Below are 20,062 nucleotides of genomic sequence, written 5' to 3'. Positions count from 1 at the left end.
TCACCCATGAAATATGTTTTCCTCGATGAAAAAAAATAAAAAAATTGGGTTGGTTTAACCTCTAATGGCTCTTGATACCATGTTAAAGATGATTCTCAATATTTAATTCATCACGTGAATACATCAATATATATACATGAGTTTCCTGGAGAATAGAACTTCAAAGCTGTCACGACTAAGGACTCCTAATATGAATGCAATTATACGACTTCTTCTAAATTGATTCCTAACAATCAGCAAATAAATACAAATAGACTTCCACACAAACTCCTACGTGACATTATCTTTACAAAAACAGCCTAAAAGAAGAAGAAATTGAGGGGTTCTTTGGTTGTTTGTTGCTGTGGAGGTGGAAAACGGAAAAGAAATAAAGGAGAAAAGTGGGGTTTTTGGGTGGTGGACTCGCCGGATTCTGGTGGAACTCTGATGAGTTGCAAGAAAAAATAAGAAACAATAAAAAAGAACTTTTTGAAGACTAAAAAATTTGAAAATTACCCCTAAAATCTTATCCACTACTACTCTAACTTAATGACCAAGTTATTCCTTAAATAGAAAATCGAAAACCACATATAGTACAATACTACTATCTTAAAATCATGGGCTAAAACCACTAGCCAATAAAATATCTATGCATGAAATATTATCCATGTTTGAATGAATTTGTAGACTGTGCAAAATATCAAAATGAATATTAACAAATGTAACGAATAAAATGAATATAAAAAACGTAATGAACGTAACTAATGATATGTAAGAAATGTTATTTAACAGAAATAATGATTTAATCAAAATGAACAAATATTTGAACGTAGTCAATCTGTTGTGACAAAAAATTATGTAATTAAAATTAACTGATAAAATATTCTGAAAATTTGACAAATAAGGATAAATATCGATAAAAAATTAGGATGAATATCGATAAACTTATTTAAAATCATAAAAAATGTATTTTGGACTATTGAATAAATAAAACTTAAAAGTTACGAATTTTGAAAATGTTAGACCAAAATTGGGTGTCAACAATAGTTCATACCCCAATCCAAAATAATTCAAGAAATACTTAATTTGTAAAAAAATAAAAATAAAAATTACAGCTCCTACCCCCTTTCCTTTCTCTCATTTATTCTTTTTGTCCTAGCATTAAATTTTTTTCGTTCTCATTTTATTATTTTTATTTTCTCTTTAATTCTTTTCTCATTTATTATTTTTATTTTCTCATTTATTTTTATTCTTTTTTTATTATATCTTTTACTATATAGATACCATATAACAATTTTATTGTTTCTACATTTTTTGTTAGTTTATCTTGTGTTGATTTATTTTTTCTCTCAATCTATATTTTCACCTTTTTAAGAAAATAAAATAAATTAATTTTGTTCTTTCTCATTAATTATTTTTATTTTCTCTTTTATTCTTTTCTTATTTGTTTTTTTCCATATTATCATTTATTAGAGATACCATTTGGTAATATTTTTATTTTTTTCTTTGTTTTAGTTAGTTCATCTTCTTTTTAAATTTTTTCTCTCCTTCTATATTTTTACCTTTTTAAGAAAATTAAATAAATTACTTTTGTTTTTTTTCTTATTTATTATTTTTATTTTTTCTCATTTATTATTATTATTTTCATATTATCCTTTAATAGAGATACCATTTGGTAATATATACTCTTACAGTAATATATAGATAGATAGAGAGATAGAGATTTATTGTCATTGACTAATGAGTATAGATTGACCAAGAAACCTTAATGATCCTACAAAAAAAATAAAAAAAAANATTGACTAATGAGTATAAATTGACCAAGAAACCTTAATGATCCTACAATATATATATATATATACTCTCATAGTATCATTGACAAACTTTTTGAACAAAAAACTTTAATGATACCACAATTATATACACACACGACCTTATAGTATTATTAATTAATGAGTAATTTCTCAACAGAAAACTTTAATGATACCACAAAAATATACACATACTCTGATAATATCATTGACAATGACTAACTTCTAAACAAGAAACATTAATAATAATAATAATAATAATATATATACACACACACCCTTATAGAATTATTGATTAATGAGTAATTTCTCAACAAGAAACTTTAATGATACCACAAAAATATACACATACTCTTATAATATAATTGACAATGACTAATTTTTGAACAAGAAATGTTAATTATATATATACACATACTGATTTAGTATCAGTTAAGCGAAATTACAAGTTTTAATGATACCAATACAATATATATTGATTTAGTATCAGTTAAGCGAAATTAGTTGGAGGGGAGGGGGTATATAGTATAATTATTTAGTAGGGGTATTAATGTAAAGGGGTTTGTAAGTATTTTGAATTTATGGGGTATTTTCTAGTTTTCCTATATTCTTTAATGTATAGATTACAATAAAATTATGAAGGTTGTGTCTGATATATATATTATAATATTTTACCTTGAAAAGGCTATGTGGATGATATGATAAGGATATAATATTTTATGAAGCTTTAGAGTATAATTATAAAAAATATGTGAGTTTGGTTATAAAGATTGAGATGAAGTAAGAGCGCTACTATTATATCTTTTAAATGAAAATTATTATGCACTCATGTCCCAAGAATGACTCCTATAATTGAAAACGTTTTCTTGAAAAATGAAAATTGACTTTTTAAAGGAAAATATTGCCCTCCATATTAAATTCATAAACGGAAAAGAAAAAAAAGTCAAATGTATGCCCTTGTCTTGACTCAAGAAAGGAAAAACATTAATAGATCAAATAAAAATTATATGTATGGTCAATGCTAAACATATCTATTAGTCATTAAAGGTACTATATAAGCACATATTAAAAGAGTTAAGGTGTTCTCTACAAATTTTTTCTTTTAAATAAAAAATTATTTTCTTGTATCTCCTTCTTATTAAGGCTGAAACATAAAATTCTGAAACTATCAAAATAATAGATAATTTGATGGTAGCTCCCTATCATGGTATGATCGGAGAAATTTGGGTGATGTTGATTGATGATGACAAAGAGTTTGTCACTGAGATGACCGATCTGTTAATGGCTCACAATTATAAAGGTGACATCTAATATATATATATATAACAAACTTATAACCTTTGATGTTTGATATAGCTAAANCTTGAAAAATAAAAATTGACTTTTTAAAGGAAATATTGCCCTCCATATTAAATTCATAAACGGAAGAGAAAAAAAAGTCAAAAGTATGCCCTTGTCTTGACTCAAGAAAGGAAAAACATTAATAGATCAAATAAAAATTATATGTATGGTCAACGCTAAACATATCTATTAGTCATTAAAGGTACTATATAAGCACGTATTAAAAGAGTTAAGGTGTTCTCTACAAATTTTTTCTTTTAAATAATTTTTTTTTCTTGTATCTCCTTCTTATTAAGGCTGAAACATAAAATCCTGAAACTATCAAAATAATAGATAATTTGATGGCAGCTCCCTATCATGGTACGATCGGAGAAATTTGGGTGATGTTGATTGATGATGACAAAGAGTTTGTCACTGAGATGACCGATCTGTTAATGGCTCACAATTATAAAGGTGACATCTAATATATATATATATAACAAACTTATAACCTTTGATGTTTGATATAGCTAAATTTGATATGATGCATGTTATCTCATTTGTGATTTTCACTTTGATTTCTTTTTTAGATTTTATTTATGTATTTTATAAATGAATTTCTCTTTTCGTTATTGTTATAACACTATTTGTATACTTGTATATATTATTTTCCTAGTCAGTAAATGTGTTTTGTGCGATTACAAAAACTTCTATATTTTATTTATAGCATAAAAATATCACACACTTAATTAGCTCCCCTCCACCCCCACCCCCTCCCCAAATATATATGATGTTTCACAAAGGCTTGATAATTTTATGCAATGTTATGAGATGTCTGTGGAGGAAGACAATTTTATGTTAATTTAGTTATTTTAATCAACTTATATTTGTGTTTTATATTTGACATTTTGTAAATAAAAAAAAAGGAGGGGCTTTGGGGGTGGGGTGGGGGGGGGTGGGGGGGACTTTTCTTTATCAATTGGTTCTGGGTGACATAGAGTGGGAGGAGAAAATTAAGTAATTTTCACAAAATTAAGTTTTTGACGAGGTAGATCTTTGATTTTTATCAATTATAGATCATTTTGAAAATAATAATTAAGTTTGCTAGGGAGGCGGCGGCACAAGAATATGCTAACGGAAGGGGAGTGCAAAATTAAAAGAAGGGCTAGATAAGATCGATCTGGCTATCATTATTATTGATCTTGAAATAATTGTTTTTTTATCGAATGTTGACAAAAAAAATGAAGAGATTTAATTATAATAAAATAAAAATATTTCCCTTCCATTTTTTGTTTATTTAAAAATTGCTTTCTTAGAGGAGTTTTTTTTTTTCTTTTGTAATTCTACAAAAAGAAATTGTATCTTGTCATTCTTATACTAATATTTTTATATACACATCTTTGAATTTTAAAAATATTTTAATTCACTAATTTTCTTCTTAATTTTAAAGGGAATAAAAATTGAATCTAGTTTAGTGGCTACTTACCAAATATCTTTTTTTTTTTGTCTCCACCTTAATGCTTATTTAATTACTTCCTTTATTTAAACTTGTGAAGACAATAGACAATTTTGCAGAATATTCTAAAAGAATAAAGTCACTCTACAATTATAGTACTCGTAAATTATTTTAAAACAATGATACTATAGAATTGTTTCACCTTGCAAAATAGATACTCCAGATAACTAAAGATTTTAGTGTAGTTTAGTCTATTTTATGGCTTTTCCCCTTCTTCTTTTTTTGATTTCTCATTTACTGTATTAATATTCATTAGTTGTTCCTTATCTTATATGTGTTAAATAAAAAATAAAATAAAATTATATGTTAAATCATTCCTACTTTCAATTTTTCGCTAATTAATTAGAATTGATTTTTTTAATAATATATTCTTATATGATCTTCTCTATTCTATAATTCAATTATTTATCCTAAATAAATTTGTATAAAACTTTATTGTGTGATCATGTCTAATATTTGCTCACATTAATTATAATACAAGTTGATCAATATGTGCAATTGCATAAACTAAATTGTTGCAATACAAGCTAAAATTTTATAAATGAAGATGCTTATGAGAAATTAATAACCTTCATGATAACTTTGTGTACAATTTTGTTCACTAACTTTTAAAGAGAATTGATACAGTTACAACGGTAGATAAGACTTCAACAGCAATGTCAATGCTCTCTAAAGGAAAGCAAAAAATTGATGTGATGATCCTCAATGTCCATTTATCAAATTCATCTTTTGTTGATCTCTTAGCTCAAGCTGAGGCTTTAAATATAATTTCACTCGGTAAGTCTTTATCCTATTCTTCTACTGATGGCATCTACTATAAGTAAAGTCAGTTATTTTAATTAATACACTGCAAAAGAATTAACTATAGATTTCACTGTTAATTTATTGTTTTGTAGTTTGTAGCTAAATAAATTTCTAAAAATACATGATTAAATTGAATTAACTATGAATTTTATGGTTAAGCGGCATAATTAAGTTGATAATTTTTATTTTGTTAGTATATGACAAACAATTGTATTGTAATATTAGTGTTACTTAGGGATGACATTGAGAAAAAGCGGATGCGGGCGGGTTTAAGGCTATGTCGGATGGGGCGATTTTAAAGTTGTGTGGGACGAGGAGGGATACAGGGCCGGTTGAAGTGGATTATAAAAAAATTAATGTGGGGTGGGGCGGATTTCATGTTTATGCAATTTTATGCGGGTCAAACTCAATTTTAATTTTTTACATATAGAGCATTATTTATTAAGATAGTTTCTTTAAAGTTACTTAAACATTCAAGAAAACAAATAAATATGGTTCAATAAAAACTGATGGTTTCTTACATGCTTCCTTATTGATCTCTATAAAATAAAATTTCAAGTCATTATCTATTAAATTAATACAACTTAATGAGAAAATAAATTATATTTATGAATTTTATTTTTAGTATCAAACTTAATTAAAAAAAATTATGTGGGTCGAGGCGGAGAGGGTTGAAAATGAAAAAAATTGTTATACGGAGCGGGTTAAAATTTTGTGCGTTAAGCTTAACCTGCCCAGCTTCATTTCGATCTCTAGTGTTAATAAAATTTAGTAAATTAGTATTTAATTAACTATACATATAATGCATATTGTATAATTTAATTTAATTCTAATTGATAGTTTCTTGAAATAATTATGCAGTTGTAAGTGATGAATCCAATGAAGTCATTGCAAAAAAGACTTTGAATGATGGAGCTTATCTTTACCTTAAAAATCCATTTGACAAGGAAATTGTGAGCTACTTGTGGCAATTTGTACTGGGTGAAAAAGTACGAAAAGAGAAAGCGAGAGAAGGATCTGGAAAACATAAAGATCAGATGAGGGTTAAAATGATTAGTACTAACAATATTGTTGGAGAAAATAAAGAATCTGAAGAGAAAAATGTGTCTTATAGTAAGGCACAAAACAATAATATTCATGAGGCTAGAAAGGATGTTGCATTAAGTGGAAAATACACGTTACAGAGGAAGAGAGGTACAAAAGGCATGAAACAGAATAGCGAAGGAGAAAGGCAAAACAATGTTATTGATAAGGTTGTTAGGCGAAAGGACTACATAGAATGGACTGAGGATCTTCATGACACATTTATGCAAGCTGTACGCCAACTTGGGGAAGGACGTAAGTTTACTTCACTAATAATAATTTTTGTTTGAGAATTCAATTATATGGAACAATATGAACAATCAGGGTTCATACGTATAACTAATGTTCACTTATTTAAAATTAAAGCATAGTGATTTTCTTATTTAGATATATTGTGGATTGATGTGAGAATATTATAGTTATTAAATTAAACTTACATTTTTATGGATTATGTAGGATGTTACCCTAAGGAGATCTTGCAAGTAATGAGTTTGCCTGGTCTTACTAGAATGCAAGTTGCGAGCCATTTGCAGGTATATTTTTTTCAAAAAAACTAAGTGGTAAATTATGTATCATTTGTGGGTGTGAAGTATGGAGAAAGTTATTTGGCAAATATAAAAAATAAAAATTAAATCATTATTTTTTCGTATTTGATTGCTAGAAAATGTTTTCCGTGGACAAATTTTTTCATCAAAGAGTTTTGTGATTATTTTTGTTACAACTATCTTAATCAAAGCAGGAGAAAATCTAATTATATTTCACTTTTGTCAGTAAATTATTAGACATTGTTATGAATCTTTAGTACTTGAAAGTCTTATCAAAATACTCACTCATTAAAAAGAATTAGCAATAGACTTTTGTTACATGATTATTGATAGAAGTTAATTATTTATTGTTAAATTCTATTATTTTATAGTTCAATGGGATAATATTACTATCAATTTTTAATTCATATTATTTCAAAAGATTTTTATCATTCACTAATTACCAAATGCCAAAAATGGTTTTCTTTATAAATGACTCCGGACATTTCAAATACATCTAAATAACAATGAATTGGATGATAAATATATCCATGACTTACTCTTTTTTTATTGTTTTCTTATAACCTCTCAGAAATGTCGTCGCAATAATTGGAGATCTCCTAAAGAGAGAAAATATAATCGTCACCTATCAATCCAGCGACCCATAGTCATTTCTCATGAAACAAGAAGTAGCTTTCGAAAATTTGGGGTAATGCCTTATCCTCAAGCAAATGTACCAAATCAACAACGGAACCCAAATCAAATTCAAAGAGGCCCAGAGTTTCCATTTCCTACTCATAATACCAACAATATTTCAATTCAACGACAACTCTACCGCCCACAATTTCAGGTTCAACCCCATAACCTCAGCATTGACAATTCATTTAATAATTCATTTTTGTCTCCCCAAACTAATGTTAGTGGTGGGATACAACAACAACATGGACCATTATTTGAAATGTTGGGTTTACAAAGACTACAAGACTCAATTACTGGGAACACTAATTTTAGGCCTGATATGCTACTTAACAATGGAGATAATCATAGTGAAAAAAATTACAACTTTAATCTCAATGTGGCCCAGGGAGCAACATATTCAGGTAGCAGAATAGTGTCAGGTACATACATTGAAAATGCAATAATTAATAACTACAACTTGAATGTCACTGCGGACAATGTGACAACTTATTCAAGTAGTGCAATGATGTCTGATACTTATGTTGGAAATGTTACTATTAATGGACTGAGAGGAACAAATGTGAATGCAAGTTCTCAACAATATATGGGTGAACCAATCATGTATGGTCCAAGAAATATTGATGTGGCATCATATGATAATTATGTTGAAGGGAGTAATTCAAATGAGAAGGAAAATTGTGATGCACATTTAAATTTCAATAACATGGATAATCTCTTCCAGAATCTTGGACCTTCAAGTGCTAACCTATCTAATGAACAAGGAAGTGAGTTTGATCAAGTTTACTTTGATGATCAGGTTAGTGCTTCTATCTAATCTGGTATTACATATATTATGTGTTTGATTATTGATTCTAGCTAAAATTAGTATAAATTTGTGATGCATATTTAAATTTTAATAATATGGATAAGTTTTTCAGATTCTTGGACTTCTAAGTGCTAACCTACCTAATGAACTAGGCAGTGAATTTGATCAAGTTTACTCTGATAATCAGGTTAGTGCTTCTACCAAATTTGATATTACATATATTTTGTGTTTGATTATTGATTTTAGCTAAAATTAGTATAGATTTGTGATGCATATTTAAATTTCAATAACATGGATAATCTCTTTCAGAATCTTGAACCTCCAAGTGCTAATCTACCTAATGAACAAGACAATGAGTTTGATCAAGTTTACTCTGATGATCAGGTTAGAGATTCTATCTGATTTAGTATTATATATATTATGTGTTTTATTATTGATTCTAGATAAAATTAGTATAAATTTTGTGATGCATATTTAAATTTCAATAATATGGACTATCTCTTTCAGAATCTTGGACCTTCAAGTGCTAACCTACCTAATGAACAAGGCAGTGAGCTTGATCAAGTTTACTCTGATGATTAGGTTAATGCTTCTATCTAATTTGGTGTTACATATATTTTGTGTTTGATTATTGGTTCTAGCTAAATTACTAAGAATTTCAAATCATTTTTGTATTATAAATCCATATCAAACACGGGATAAAAAAATTATGTTTCGAATGAAAGGAACCCTTTTCAAATTGGGTAGTGTTTTGAATGAAGTTTTTTAGTATATACTTGAAGTAGTCATTTTCCTCCTTTGATAAAAAAAAGTTTGTCATGGTGATATATTGTTAAAATTTAATAATAACTTATTTTTTAAGAAAATATTTTTCGTCACACCCATAATCTCCTCTAAAGTTTACCTTAAACCTACATATGCAGGTGACAAGAGCATCGAGCGCCCAGTTCCCAAGAATAGAAATAATTCTGACGAATCATCAATATGATGATCCAATGCTATTGAGACTATCGGTGATAACTCTCATTGGGCTCTTTGCCGTGGAAAAGTTGTTTTCTCAAATGGAAATTGCATGTTTCATGTTTTTGAAGATTATTTTATTTGATATGACTTGGGTTGTTGATTTATTTTTGTTTTTTTCATTTGGAACTAATGATTGGTATTAGATTATAGTCTTTTGTTCAGTTCTTGACTTGGGATTATAGTACGTTTTGTTTGGTATTAAACCCATTTACCCTGTCATTACATAACCTTTTGTTTGATTGGGGATATATCATATACGGGATCGATTATTTTGAGATAGATTATATTGCATCTTAATTTAGAAGAATATTTTGTGTATCCTTAATATTTATGTGATACACTTATTATTGTGCTCATGTTGGCTTTCAGGTAAGCTCTTTTAGGATTTTTTTTCATATTTTTGTTGTTCATTTTATTCTGGTCATGGCAATGAGTTTGGTCAAAATTATTTTAATTATCCAGTTTATGCTTCTATATAACTTTGCAATAGCAACGCTAGCTACTCTTTATTTGTTCGATATGTGTGTTTGATATGATGAAAGTTATTTTTCAAAAAAAATGTTTTTTGAAAACTTATCTTATGGCTTGCACGTCGACATATATTGGTTAGATTTGATAAGTATGATGATTATGTATTAGATGTTGCTAAATATGTTAATTGTCCATTCTACAATAGTAAACAACACCAATTTGAGTGTTTCCATGGACCATTGGCTTCAACCCCAAAGAAGATACGTCAAAAGCTTTTTTTTTTTGGATATCTCTTTCGAGTTATTCGCTAAATCATTATTATTGTTCATAGCTTTCGCATTAAGTAAACCAACTATGATTAAACAAAATATAATTTATTTCTCTTCTTCCTCTGAACCATTTATTCTTCATCTTGACAACTCAAGTATCAATTGTTAGAAAAATTAGGAAATATAGTTGAAGAAGAAGATGACTTCGAGGCGTGAATAATCATTTTTCTTAAAGAGATATGACTCGTATACATATTGAGGAAAATACAAGTCATTCCTTTCATGATACAACAAAACCCTTGTATATGCCTGCAGATTTTTCTTAGGCTACTTCTGGAGAGTCCTTATATTTGTAAGACTTAAGAGATGACTTTTCATACCAGTCATGTTCTTTCATGAACAAATGACTTTTCATAATAGTCATTTTCTTTCATGAACATATAACTTTTTTTATAATAGACATGTTCTTTCATGAACAAATATGTTTGTTCCATTTAAAATATTTTTATATTACAAAATATCCAACATCAACATGGTCTTAGGGCAATTGAGCTTCCGGTTGTTGCTCAAACAACAGGTCTTCCAATGAATAGGGATGGGCATGGTATGTATATACCGAAATATCATACCATATCAAAAATTTTAATATCGTAGTTTTGATATTATGGTATTTGGTGTGGTATATGGTATATATTTTAACTATTTTGATTCGTTACGATATTTGGTATTTAGCTATAACATATGGAAATACCGAATACCATATCGAAGTATATAGTTACATAAATAACATATACATTATTAAAATACTAACAAATATGCAACCTAGTATTAGTATAAAGTAAATGTTTAGAAGCTAAAACTTTGACAACTCTATTTTGATCGAATGTATTTGAATTGTAATTGATTAACAAAATGAGTTGTTTGTACTTTATTTTGCATATATATTGTTATATGTGTAATGTGTTAGTATGATACAATAAAGACCTTTTTGTAATTGTCGAAGTCATAATACTCTATTACACGAGTAAATATTAGTCGAAGTTGAACAAATTATGCTTACTGATTATCATACCATGAAATACCGAAATCAAACTTCAATATACCGAACCATACCGAATTAAATTGGTATGGTAATGATATAATGTTTTAAAAACCGATTATCAAAAGTAACATATCAAAATTTTCAAATACCGTACCCACCCCTAACAATGAGTATAATTTTATTGGGATATCAATTTAACCATTAACTAAAACCTTAAAACAAAAAATCGATAGCTCCAAAAAACTTTATAAAACCATTTTTCAACTCTATTTATCAATTGAACCATTTTTTGCACACCCCTAATTTCAGATGAATTCAATTATGAAAATATTAAGTTTAAATGAACTCGATATCGATACATTAGATATGTCATTAATCACAGGTAGAGATGGTAAAAACCAAATTAATTTCTTCCCAGGAAATGGAGAGTTTGCATTATTTTTGTACATCTGGTACTAATGGTACATGGCAGCTATAACACAGATTAAGTTAACACAAACAACTTTTATTAGCCTGCCTACCTTTCTTCTAATTTTATCAGAGAATAGTACAATTTTTCTTCTATAATCAAGTGAACCATGCTGTGTTGAACTGGAAATGAGCCCCAAAATTTTCTCTACCCGAGAGCCGAGGGCATAAGCGATTGCTAGAACAATGAGTAGGCCATTCACAAGTTCCTCTCGATGAACTCCCAAATTCTCTCCTCCATGTATATACGGTCTCTCAGTCTCCGGGGCATGTGACGTTCATCTGGGAATATTAACAACTCATAAGCCTTTCTGGCTGCCACGAGTGCATTAATAAGCCTAGCAGTGTGCCTAAAATGCACATTTTCATCAATCATGCCATGCACCAGTAAAAGCTTCCCTTTGATCTTGTCAACGTGGTGCATTATGGAGCCCTCTTGATAGACTGATGGATTTTCAGATGGTAGGCCCATATACTTTTCTGTGTAAAATGTATCATATCCGTCCCATGATGTGACAGGAGCACCAGAAACAGCACATTTGAATACCTCAGGGTACCTTGCCAACGTCATAGCTGAGAGATACCCACCGTAGCTCCATCCATATAATCCAATGTGGCCCTGTTTTGCAAGTCCTTGTTTCTGGAGCCACTCGGCTCCTGTCAGTTGATCATCAGCGTCAACAAGGCCAAAGTTATGTTTGAGTGCACCCTCAAACATGAGTCCTCGTCGAGCAGTGCCTCTATTGTCCATCTGTAAAAAGTTGAGCAGTTAAGTTCGGAATGTCTTTTCTTAACCTTATTTATTCTGTATTGTCTATAATATTCCTAAATGAATCCCTAAAAACAAATACAAACAATCTCCTTTGAAAAACTACAGGAAACTCAATTTAGAAAATACACAACAGATGAGGGACAATGGTCTCCACATAAAAGTCATGCGTGGAATCCAATTTTTGGGCCCTAAATACAGTTGAAGGACGAGATCAGCAATTTTAGGATAGAGAACAAGAGATGTTTATAACAACAATCAGAAGTCAACCTATTGAACAAAACTGGTATGGCCAGGTACAACTGAATGAATTTAGATAAAAATGCATATGGACAGAAAAGAGAACAAGAGCAAACCTTCCAAACTAAGATGCCTTTGCTTCGTAGATACTGAGCTCTCATGTCAACTGTGTTTGTCCACGAGTCACACACAAGCTGTACACTGGGACCACCATACACTTCAATCATAGTTCTGTATGGAGGAGGTCCAAACTTCATCGGATCTGGTTTGTATAATGCCCCATACAGAGCAGTTCCATCCTTGGCCTGTATCTGAATTATTTCTGGTGATTCAAGGTGGAGTTTTCTGGATTGTGGAACACTGACCGGTTGATCAAATAAATGCATAATCAAGCTTCCGTCATGCAAGGAGCAGAGTGAAATTCTGGGAGGTGAGACCAAGGAATCATGGATATCTATGAATCTTTGCATTTGATGATCGAGCACAACAACATGTTTTCCATGTCCATTAGTCAATCTCAAAGGGGACTGCAATGGACTGTTAGCATCGGGGAACAATTTAGCACAGTAAAGGTGTGATTCCATAGGCCCATCCAAAGTTCCTGTAAAATATACAAGGCCAGTAACTTCATTTACACCCGCAATTTGTTCAACCAACCAATCACCTTGAGTTATCGGTCCCAAACAGACTCCATTTGTGTCATGAAGATACAAATGTTTGAACCCTGTTTTCTCGCTTGCCCAAATAAATGCACCATTGGTTCTGTTGAGTCCTTTGTCCAAAGGTATAAAACAATCGTGAAGATTGACCCATGTATCATGTTCTTCAACCAATATTACACTCCTTTGCCCTGTCTTGATATCAAACTTGATGATTTTCAGTTTGGATTGTGATCGATTCAAGACTTGTGCAGTCAGAATATTTCCATGCATCCAGTTCACTCTGGCCAAATATTCCTCGTCCTCATTTGCTTTGTCCTTTACACCACAAAGAAGATCCATCCATGTTATTTGACCTCCATTAGCTGACACCACTCCCAGGCGAACTTTGACATTTGGCCCTCCAGCAAAAGGGTAAGCATGGTCTTCCTGTGCCTCAGGACCAACAGAGCTTTTACCTTGATGCATAATTCTGAATAAAGGTATGCCAGATGAATCAACCTGTGTGAATGCTATGTATTTGCTGTCCAGTGACCACCAGTACCCATTTTTCCGTTCCATCTCCTCCTACAATCAGCAAAAATGAAATGTTTTCTGGCTAAGACCAAGAAGGTGAAAATTGATACTAGAGCTCAAACAGATATATTTGCTATTTGCAAGTCAAAAGTTCATAACAGCTACTGAAAGTGCTGGAGAGTAAATCAGTCAGAATTATCACGAAAAAAATAGTTGAAAGATTTAGAGAAAATACATAAGCTGCACCTCAAACTTGTCCGGAGAACTTAGTTACACACTTTAACTTTACGGGCATTTCTTTACCCCCTAGTCTAATCTGAAGTGAAATTAATACTTCCTTAACATGTGACAAAGTGTTGTTAGCTTTCTGGAAGCGTGTGAAAAGAAAAAATTAACACCAAAATGATCCAAACTATTCATATATCATCTTCTAATTGGATGACATTTCTAATTCTTTTCTCATTTTTCTCTTCCTTGCTTTCTCCATATTTTCCCAACGGAGTCTCCCCATTTCCCCACACCTCCATGCCATTCTCTTCGTCTTCTTTGTACATAAAATTAGTTGATGGGCTAATATTTACACATAATATAATGAAGATCAAATTTATTTCTAAGATAAATTAGATGTGGGTTTGATTGGCCGGACAGCATATTTGCCAGCGTCATTTTTTTATGATGAAATTGACGATGAGTATGTTTTCTTTCTAACACACAAAGTAAAATACTTTTATCAGATCCTTGTAAATCAAAATCTAAGATTCAAAAGTAGAGATTGTAGCCATGGGTGAAACACCCTCTGAATCATGGGTGAGGTGTGTATGTGTTGGGAATTTGATAAACAAAAATAAATCTACCATAAATATGCAGCTTCTGCCAAGGATATGAAAAATAAGAAAGTAAGAAAAGAAGACAGAAGAAGGTAAAATCTAAAAAAAAAAAAAAAAAACAAAAATAAAAATTGATAAGTTATACATGTGTCAGGTGTGTGTATAACAATAACACTCATGTACATAAATCTGGGATTGTGTTTGGAAGGAGGTATTAATTTTACTTTAGATTAGAAAAGGGGGTAAATATATTTCCCATAAAGTTAAAGTGCATAGCTAAGTTCTCTAAACAAGTTAGAGGTGCAACTTATGTATTTTCTCAAAGATTTATTTTTAGCTGCGTCATACTTCTATGTCAAGATGTCAACCATGCCTGAACTTTGGAACAAAACTTCCAAACTTTAACAATTAAGTTTAAAAAACACTAGATTCGAACTAAAGGAAATAAGGATATCAACCATTTAAAATACTTTGTCCAATCACTTGACTATGTTTATATTCATTTCCTTGCGCAGAGAAAAAACATTTGAACAAGCTTTATGGAGATATTCATAAACACAGGGCTTAATGGTAACAGTATTTACTAAAACAGGCAAATGATGAAATGTCAATATCAACCTCAAACAGGCAAATTTTCCCTAAACTAGTAACAATAAAATATTGATACCGATCTCACCTGAGCAATGTACTCAGCAAGACCATGTGTCTGCAGATGGGGAAAAAGGAAGGCAACAAGGATTAGTATTAAATTAATTCAAAGAAACCAGCATAAAACTAAACAAAGTAGCCAACACAATATGCATGGAAGGTTTTCATCTCTAGAAGATGACTCGATAAATAGAAGGATTCAGATACCAACTCAAGACAACACAACTGTTAAATGATAATTTCTGTTAAAACAAGAGATTCTATCGATACTCAATGATCCTTCCTCTTCACTCTTCACTCTTCACTGTATTCCTTTTTTGGGTTCTTTGTACCTTGACCATCCAACTTGTCTTTTCCCCTCATGCAATAACTTATGCTCTTTCTATAGCCTAAAAGGTCTCTTTCAACAATCATCAGTATTAGATTAGTTAGACACATTACATATGATCAGATGTAATAGTTTATGTATTAGTGTCCTACATTGGGTTAACATGCTGTACAGTACAAGATATTTCTCTTCACGCATTCTCCTCATCTTTCTCTCGTGTTCTCCTCAATAACATCTATATCTAATCCATCTTGGTCTTCTAAAAAAGGCTAAAATAAATTACACCCAATGTGAAGGTTAGAAGATCATAAGAAGAGAGACAAATCAATAAGTTGCTGTTTGTCAATGTTTCTAGGTAATGCAACTTCGCAAGGGGCAAATAACAATCCAACACCTCAAATGAAAAAATGATTCCCTTCAGCATCTTTAAAGTGTCCTTTTCCCTCACACTATGCTATAACATGTTAGAGGTAGGGCTTTTTTCCCAATGAATGGAGTCTCGTTCCCCTCATTAAACTGTTTCTAATATGCTTTTCATATTTTGATAACTAATTCCATTTTGGCCTGTCTGTAATTTTTAACAAATAAATTTTAGCTCCTTGAAATTGCAGCTCACAAACGCAGTGTGTTCCACTTTGATTTTTAAAAGTTAGTGAAGATTTCAATGAAATTTAAGGTGGTTCACCATAACTAATTAACTGCAGATTCGGGGGGCATTTTTGGACCTTGGAAACAAATTTGGAAATCCAACACCCCAACCAAGATAAAGTGTTTCACATGGTCAGTGTGCAGAAGAGCATGTCTGACTCAGGAGAGACTGAAAAAAAGAGGATTTCAGATTGTTTCTAGGTTCTTCTTTTGCCATGAGAAGGAGGAAACAAACAATCATTTGTTCCTTCACTGTAGAGTGACTTCCCAGATATGGTATATGTTTCAAAGCATTATTCAAGATCCTTGGGTGGTGCCTGAGCATACTGCTGACCTACTAAACTGTTGGATGAGAAGAGGGGGGAGTAAAACACAGAAAAAATGGTGGAATCTAGTTCCATCTTGCATATGGTGGTCAATTTGGAAGGAAAGAAACAATAGGTGCTTTAAGAATATTACTAACCCAATGCAGAAAGTTAAAGAAAACTGCATTAATACTCTATATTTTTGGTGTAAAGAAGAGGGTATATATGAAGTAGATCAATTAGTAGATTTCCTAGGCTCTTTGTAATCATGACTACTTTGCCTTTGAATTTTATTTTTTTTTTGTTTGGTTGCCAGCATACCCTCATTGCTGATGAATACAACTTTATCATTCTCAAAAAAAAAAAAACTAATTAACTGCAGGAACAACATGTGCTTTTATTACTCAATCCACTGATACCTTCCTTCATATACCTCCCCACCAATAGATAGAGACAAATAGGAATAATTGAACCACGTCTACAAAATGCCAGCACAATGCAGCTGCTTCACAGCCAAGGTGATACTCCTTGGTCAGATGACCATAGAATGGTTTAGTTACAAGAGTTCAATTTGCAGAAAGCATAAAATATAGGAAATTCCCAGGTTAAATACAAAAAGCTATGACTCTAAACTCAAATCTAAAAAAATGAACCTTCAACTTCAAATTCCTATTTGAACATCTTCTTATTGTTATTGATCCATTTGAATTATTACTAAACTAAAATAGCTTACTCAATCTCGAGTATTGCTTATTCATAGGCTATTATGCATTCAAGACAGGCCGTTATGGTGAAATTGGTAGACACACTACTCTTAGGAAGTGGTACTAATGCATCTCGGTTCGAGTCCGAGTGACGGTATACCATCTTCTTAAAAGGATAAATAGATCTTATAATGATTTCAATTCCCGATTTTCATTTTAGAATTATGTAATTAAGGGACTCTTCTTTTTAAAGATTTTTCAATGGTATTTTCAAACTTGCATATATTAACTTGCATTTCATTTTTGATTGTTTCAATTGTAATTACATTTCATTTGATAATCTTTGTAGTGGATAAAACCGTAAAACTATATGACCAAGTATCGAGGTCAACAAGATGGACCAAATAAATTGATCACTGCACAAAGTTTCTACTTGAGCTACCAAATAATATGACAAAAGGAGAGGATGACAAGGCATAAAATTAGCATTAAAACTATGGCATATGATGCACATTACATGCGAGGAGCAATATACTTCGTTAAGTACTCATAGCAATAGATAAAGCAGATATATCAGTAATAAGTATCTTGAACAAGTCCTTACTATAACATTGCCATCGGCGCCTGTTGTTAACTGCTTAGATTCATGGTACAAAAGGTTTAACACATGCAACTCATTATCTCTCACATAGGCAAGCTTGGTACCATCAGGTGAAATATGTGGATCCAAGACTGGTGAGGAGGATGTACTTGCTATCTTAAGTTCTGGTTCTGCATTCTGATCCTTCAAGTATAACTGTTTTACGTATAAAGTAAACTCTGATTAGATCTGATAATTGGAGAAACAAACTTAAAGAATCAGTTTGGACCCCCACAAAAATGATATGGTACAGATATATACAGGATTTTAGGTAAAGAACAGATTTTTTCATGAAAAGAAATTATTACGATCTTCTCCCAAGCAGTCCAGAGAAGGATTTCTTTTTGCAGATGGAACAGAGTGAAGAGAATAAGAATGTGTTAATCAAAACTCAAATATTTGAGGACTACAAAGGCCAAAAGAAGGACAATACATCCAGCGGACTAGTATAGATAGACAAACTGCCACTATCTCAGATAAGACTGTTCTAATTTTTCACAATTTAAATTCTTTTTTAACCCAAAAGAAGGCCTTTTACCACTAAATGATTACTCCTATAAAATACACGTCAGGAGTGAGGTTGTGCATGTATATTAATTTTTTCCAGAAAAAAATAAGAGAATCAGGGGGTTGTCCCGGTGCAGAATACCCAGCATTGTAAGGTTTCGGAATAGAAAAAAATGAGAGAATTTCACAACTGGCAGACAACAGCTTTTTTTTATACTTTAATTACCAATTGCATCAACAAGTAGTTCAGGAGATTATAGTTCAGTTGAACAATAGGGATAGCATTAAATAGAAAGTGAGCACTAAAACTTACATGAGAAAAGATAACTTACTCCAGCAGGTAGTGGTACCATAATGACCTTCCGTCTGGCGCTTGCCTTAACCCACTCATATCGTGTTACCCCTAAACCACGTTCCCTTGACCTTTCCCTTCTAAGCTTCTCTTCAGCAGATAAGTTATTCTCATCGAGCCCACCATCTGGTGGACTAAAGAACAATTCATGCCTTCCATTCTTGAGATCCAATACAAAAACCTTTCTAAATAGATTTTGGTTTGGACTATATAAATATGTAACTAAACTATCATCTGGACTAAAACCTATAGACGTTGGTGAACCACAACCAGGCAGAGGATACTGCACTATATCTTCAACAGGAAACAGGATGCAATCCTCTAAAGGCTTTGCAACATTGGTATCAGTCCCCGGCATCTCACTTGAAAATGATCTCGAACGTTTCAAACACTTCTTTTCACCCAAATTTATTGATTGCATTACAGATTAGGTCATCCACAGTTCACACATTGATCCAATCAATCTCACAATTCTGCACAAAACAGGATATCAATTCAATCTAATGCTACCAGTTCTTCGCCAAATTACTTCTTTTACGTTCTAACAACAAGAAAATAAACCAAAAGAACTAAAACAAGAACATAGAAAACAGCCACTAGTGAAATAAACCAAATAATGAACTAAAACAAGATTCTAAGACAAAACCACTGGGCCACTAGTCCAATTACCAATAAACCAAGATTCTAAGACAAAACCAAACAAAGCTGCAATCTTTACACTACCACCAAACTCTTCACTTCAAGATTCTAAAACAAAACCAAATAAAGTTTCAATCTTTACACTACCACCAAACTCTTCACTTCAAATAGAGTAAACAAAGATTATAAAACAATCAAAAAGCATAGAAAAAAGGCAAAAAAAAAAAAAAAACTAAAGGGGATTGATGAATCCCAATCTGTAATAAGTGATTAAGAGATTGAATGAACATGCCTGAAAGTGGAAATCAAATCGGCAACTTTACAGATTCAATGGGCAAGATTCGGATTTATAAATTTGGGTTTTAGTTTCAATTAGAAATTTTTAATTTTTTCTGAAAAATAGAATCTGAGATTGTTGGGTCCAAAACAATATTGTTGGATTCTTCAGATTTCGAGGAAACTTAAA

At 31.2% G+C, this 20,062-nt stretch overlaps 1 protein-coding gene across 1 annotated transcript; it reads right to left on the bottom strand.

Moving 5' to 3' along the window:
• Positions 1 to 11,733: 11,733 nt before the first annotated feature.
• On the bottom strand, positions 11,734 to 20,062 carry LOC125860386 (uncharacterized). The gene is made up of 6 exons (XM_049540330.1): positions 19,889 to 20,062; positions 18,938 to 19,430; positions 18,063 to 18,254; positions 15,502 to 15,531; positions 12,940 to 14,049; positions 11,734 to 12,565 (listed from the first exon to the last, which is right to left on the bottom strand). The coding sequence occupies exons 2-6, from the start codon at positions 19,376 to 19,378 to the stop codon at positions 12,014 to 12,016; spliced, it is 2,325 nt and encodes a 774-aa protein (XP_049396287.1). The 5' UTR covers positions 19,379 to 19,430; positions 19,889 to 20,062; the 3' UTR covers positions 11,734 to 12,013.

This window comes from Solanum stenotomum, chromosome 3 (assembly GCF_019186545.1).
Source record: "Solanum stenotomum isolate F172 chromosome 3, ASM1918654v1, whole genome shotgun sequence".
NCBI lineage: Eukaryota > Viridiplantae > Streptophyta > Magnoliopsida > Solanales > Solanaceae > Solanum > Solanum stenotomum.
Note: the sequence above shows the minus strand (reverse complement) of the source record. Positions and strands in the feature narration are given on the sequence as shown.

Coding starts and splice junctions, on each gene's coding strand:
- LOC125860386 (XM_049540330.1), bottom strand. CDS start 19,378: ATGCAATCAATAAATTTGGGTGAAAAGAAGTGTTTGAAACGTTCGAGA. Junction 15,532..18,062: donor GCGCCGATGGCAATGTTATA/GTAAGGACTTGT, acceptor CCCCATCTGCAG/ACACATGGTCTTGCTGAGTA. Junction 12,566..12,939: donor AAGGCATCTTAGTTTGGAAG/GTTTGCTCTTGT, acceptor AACTTTTTACAG/ATGGACAATAGAGGCACTGC.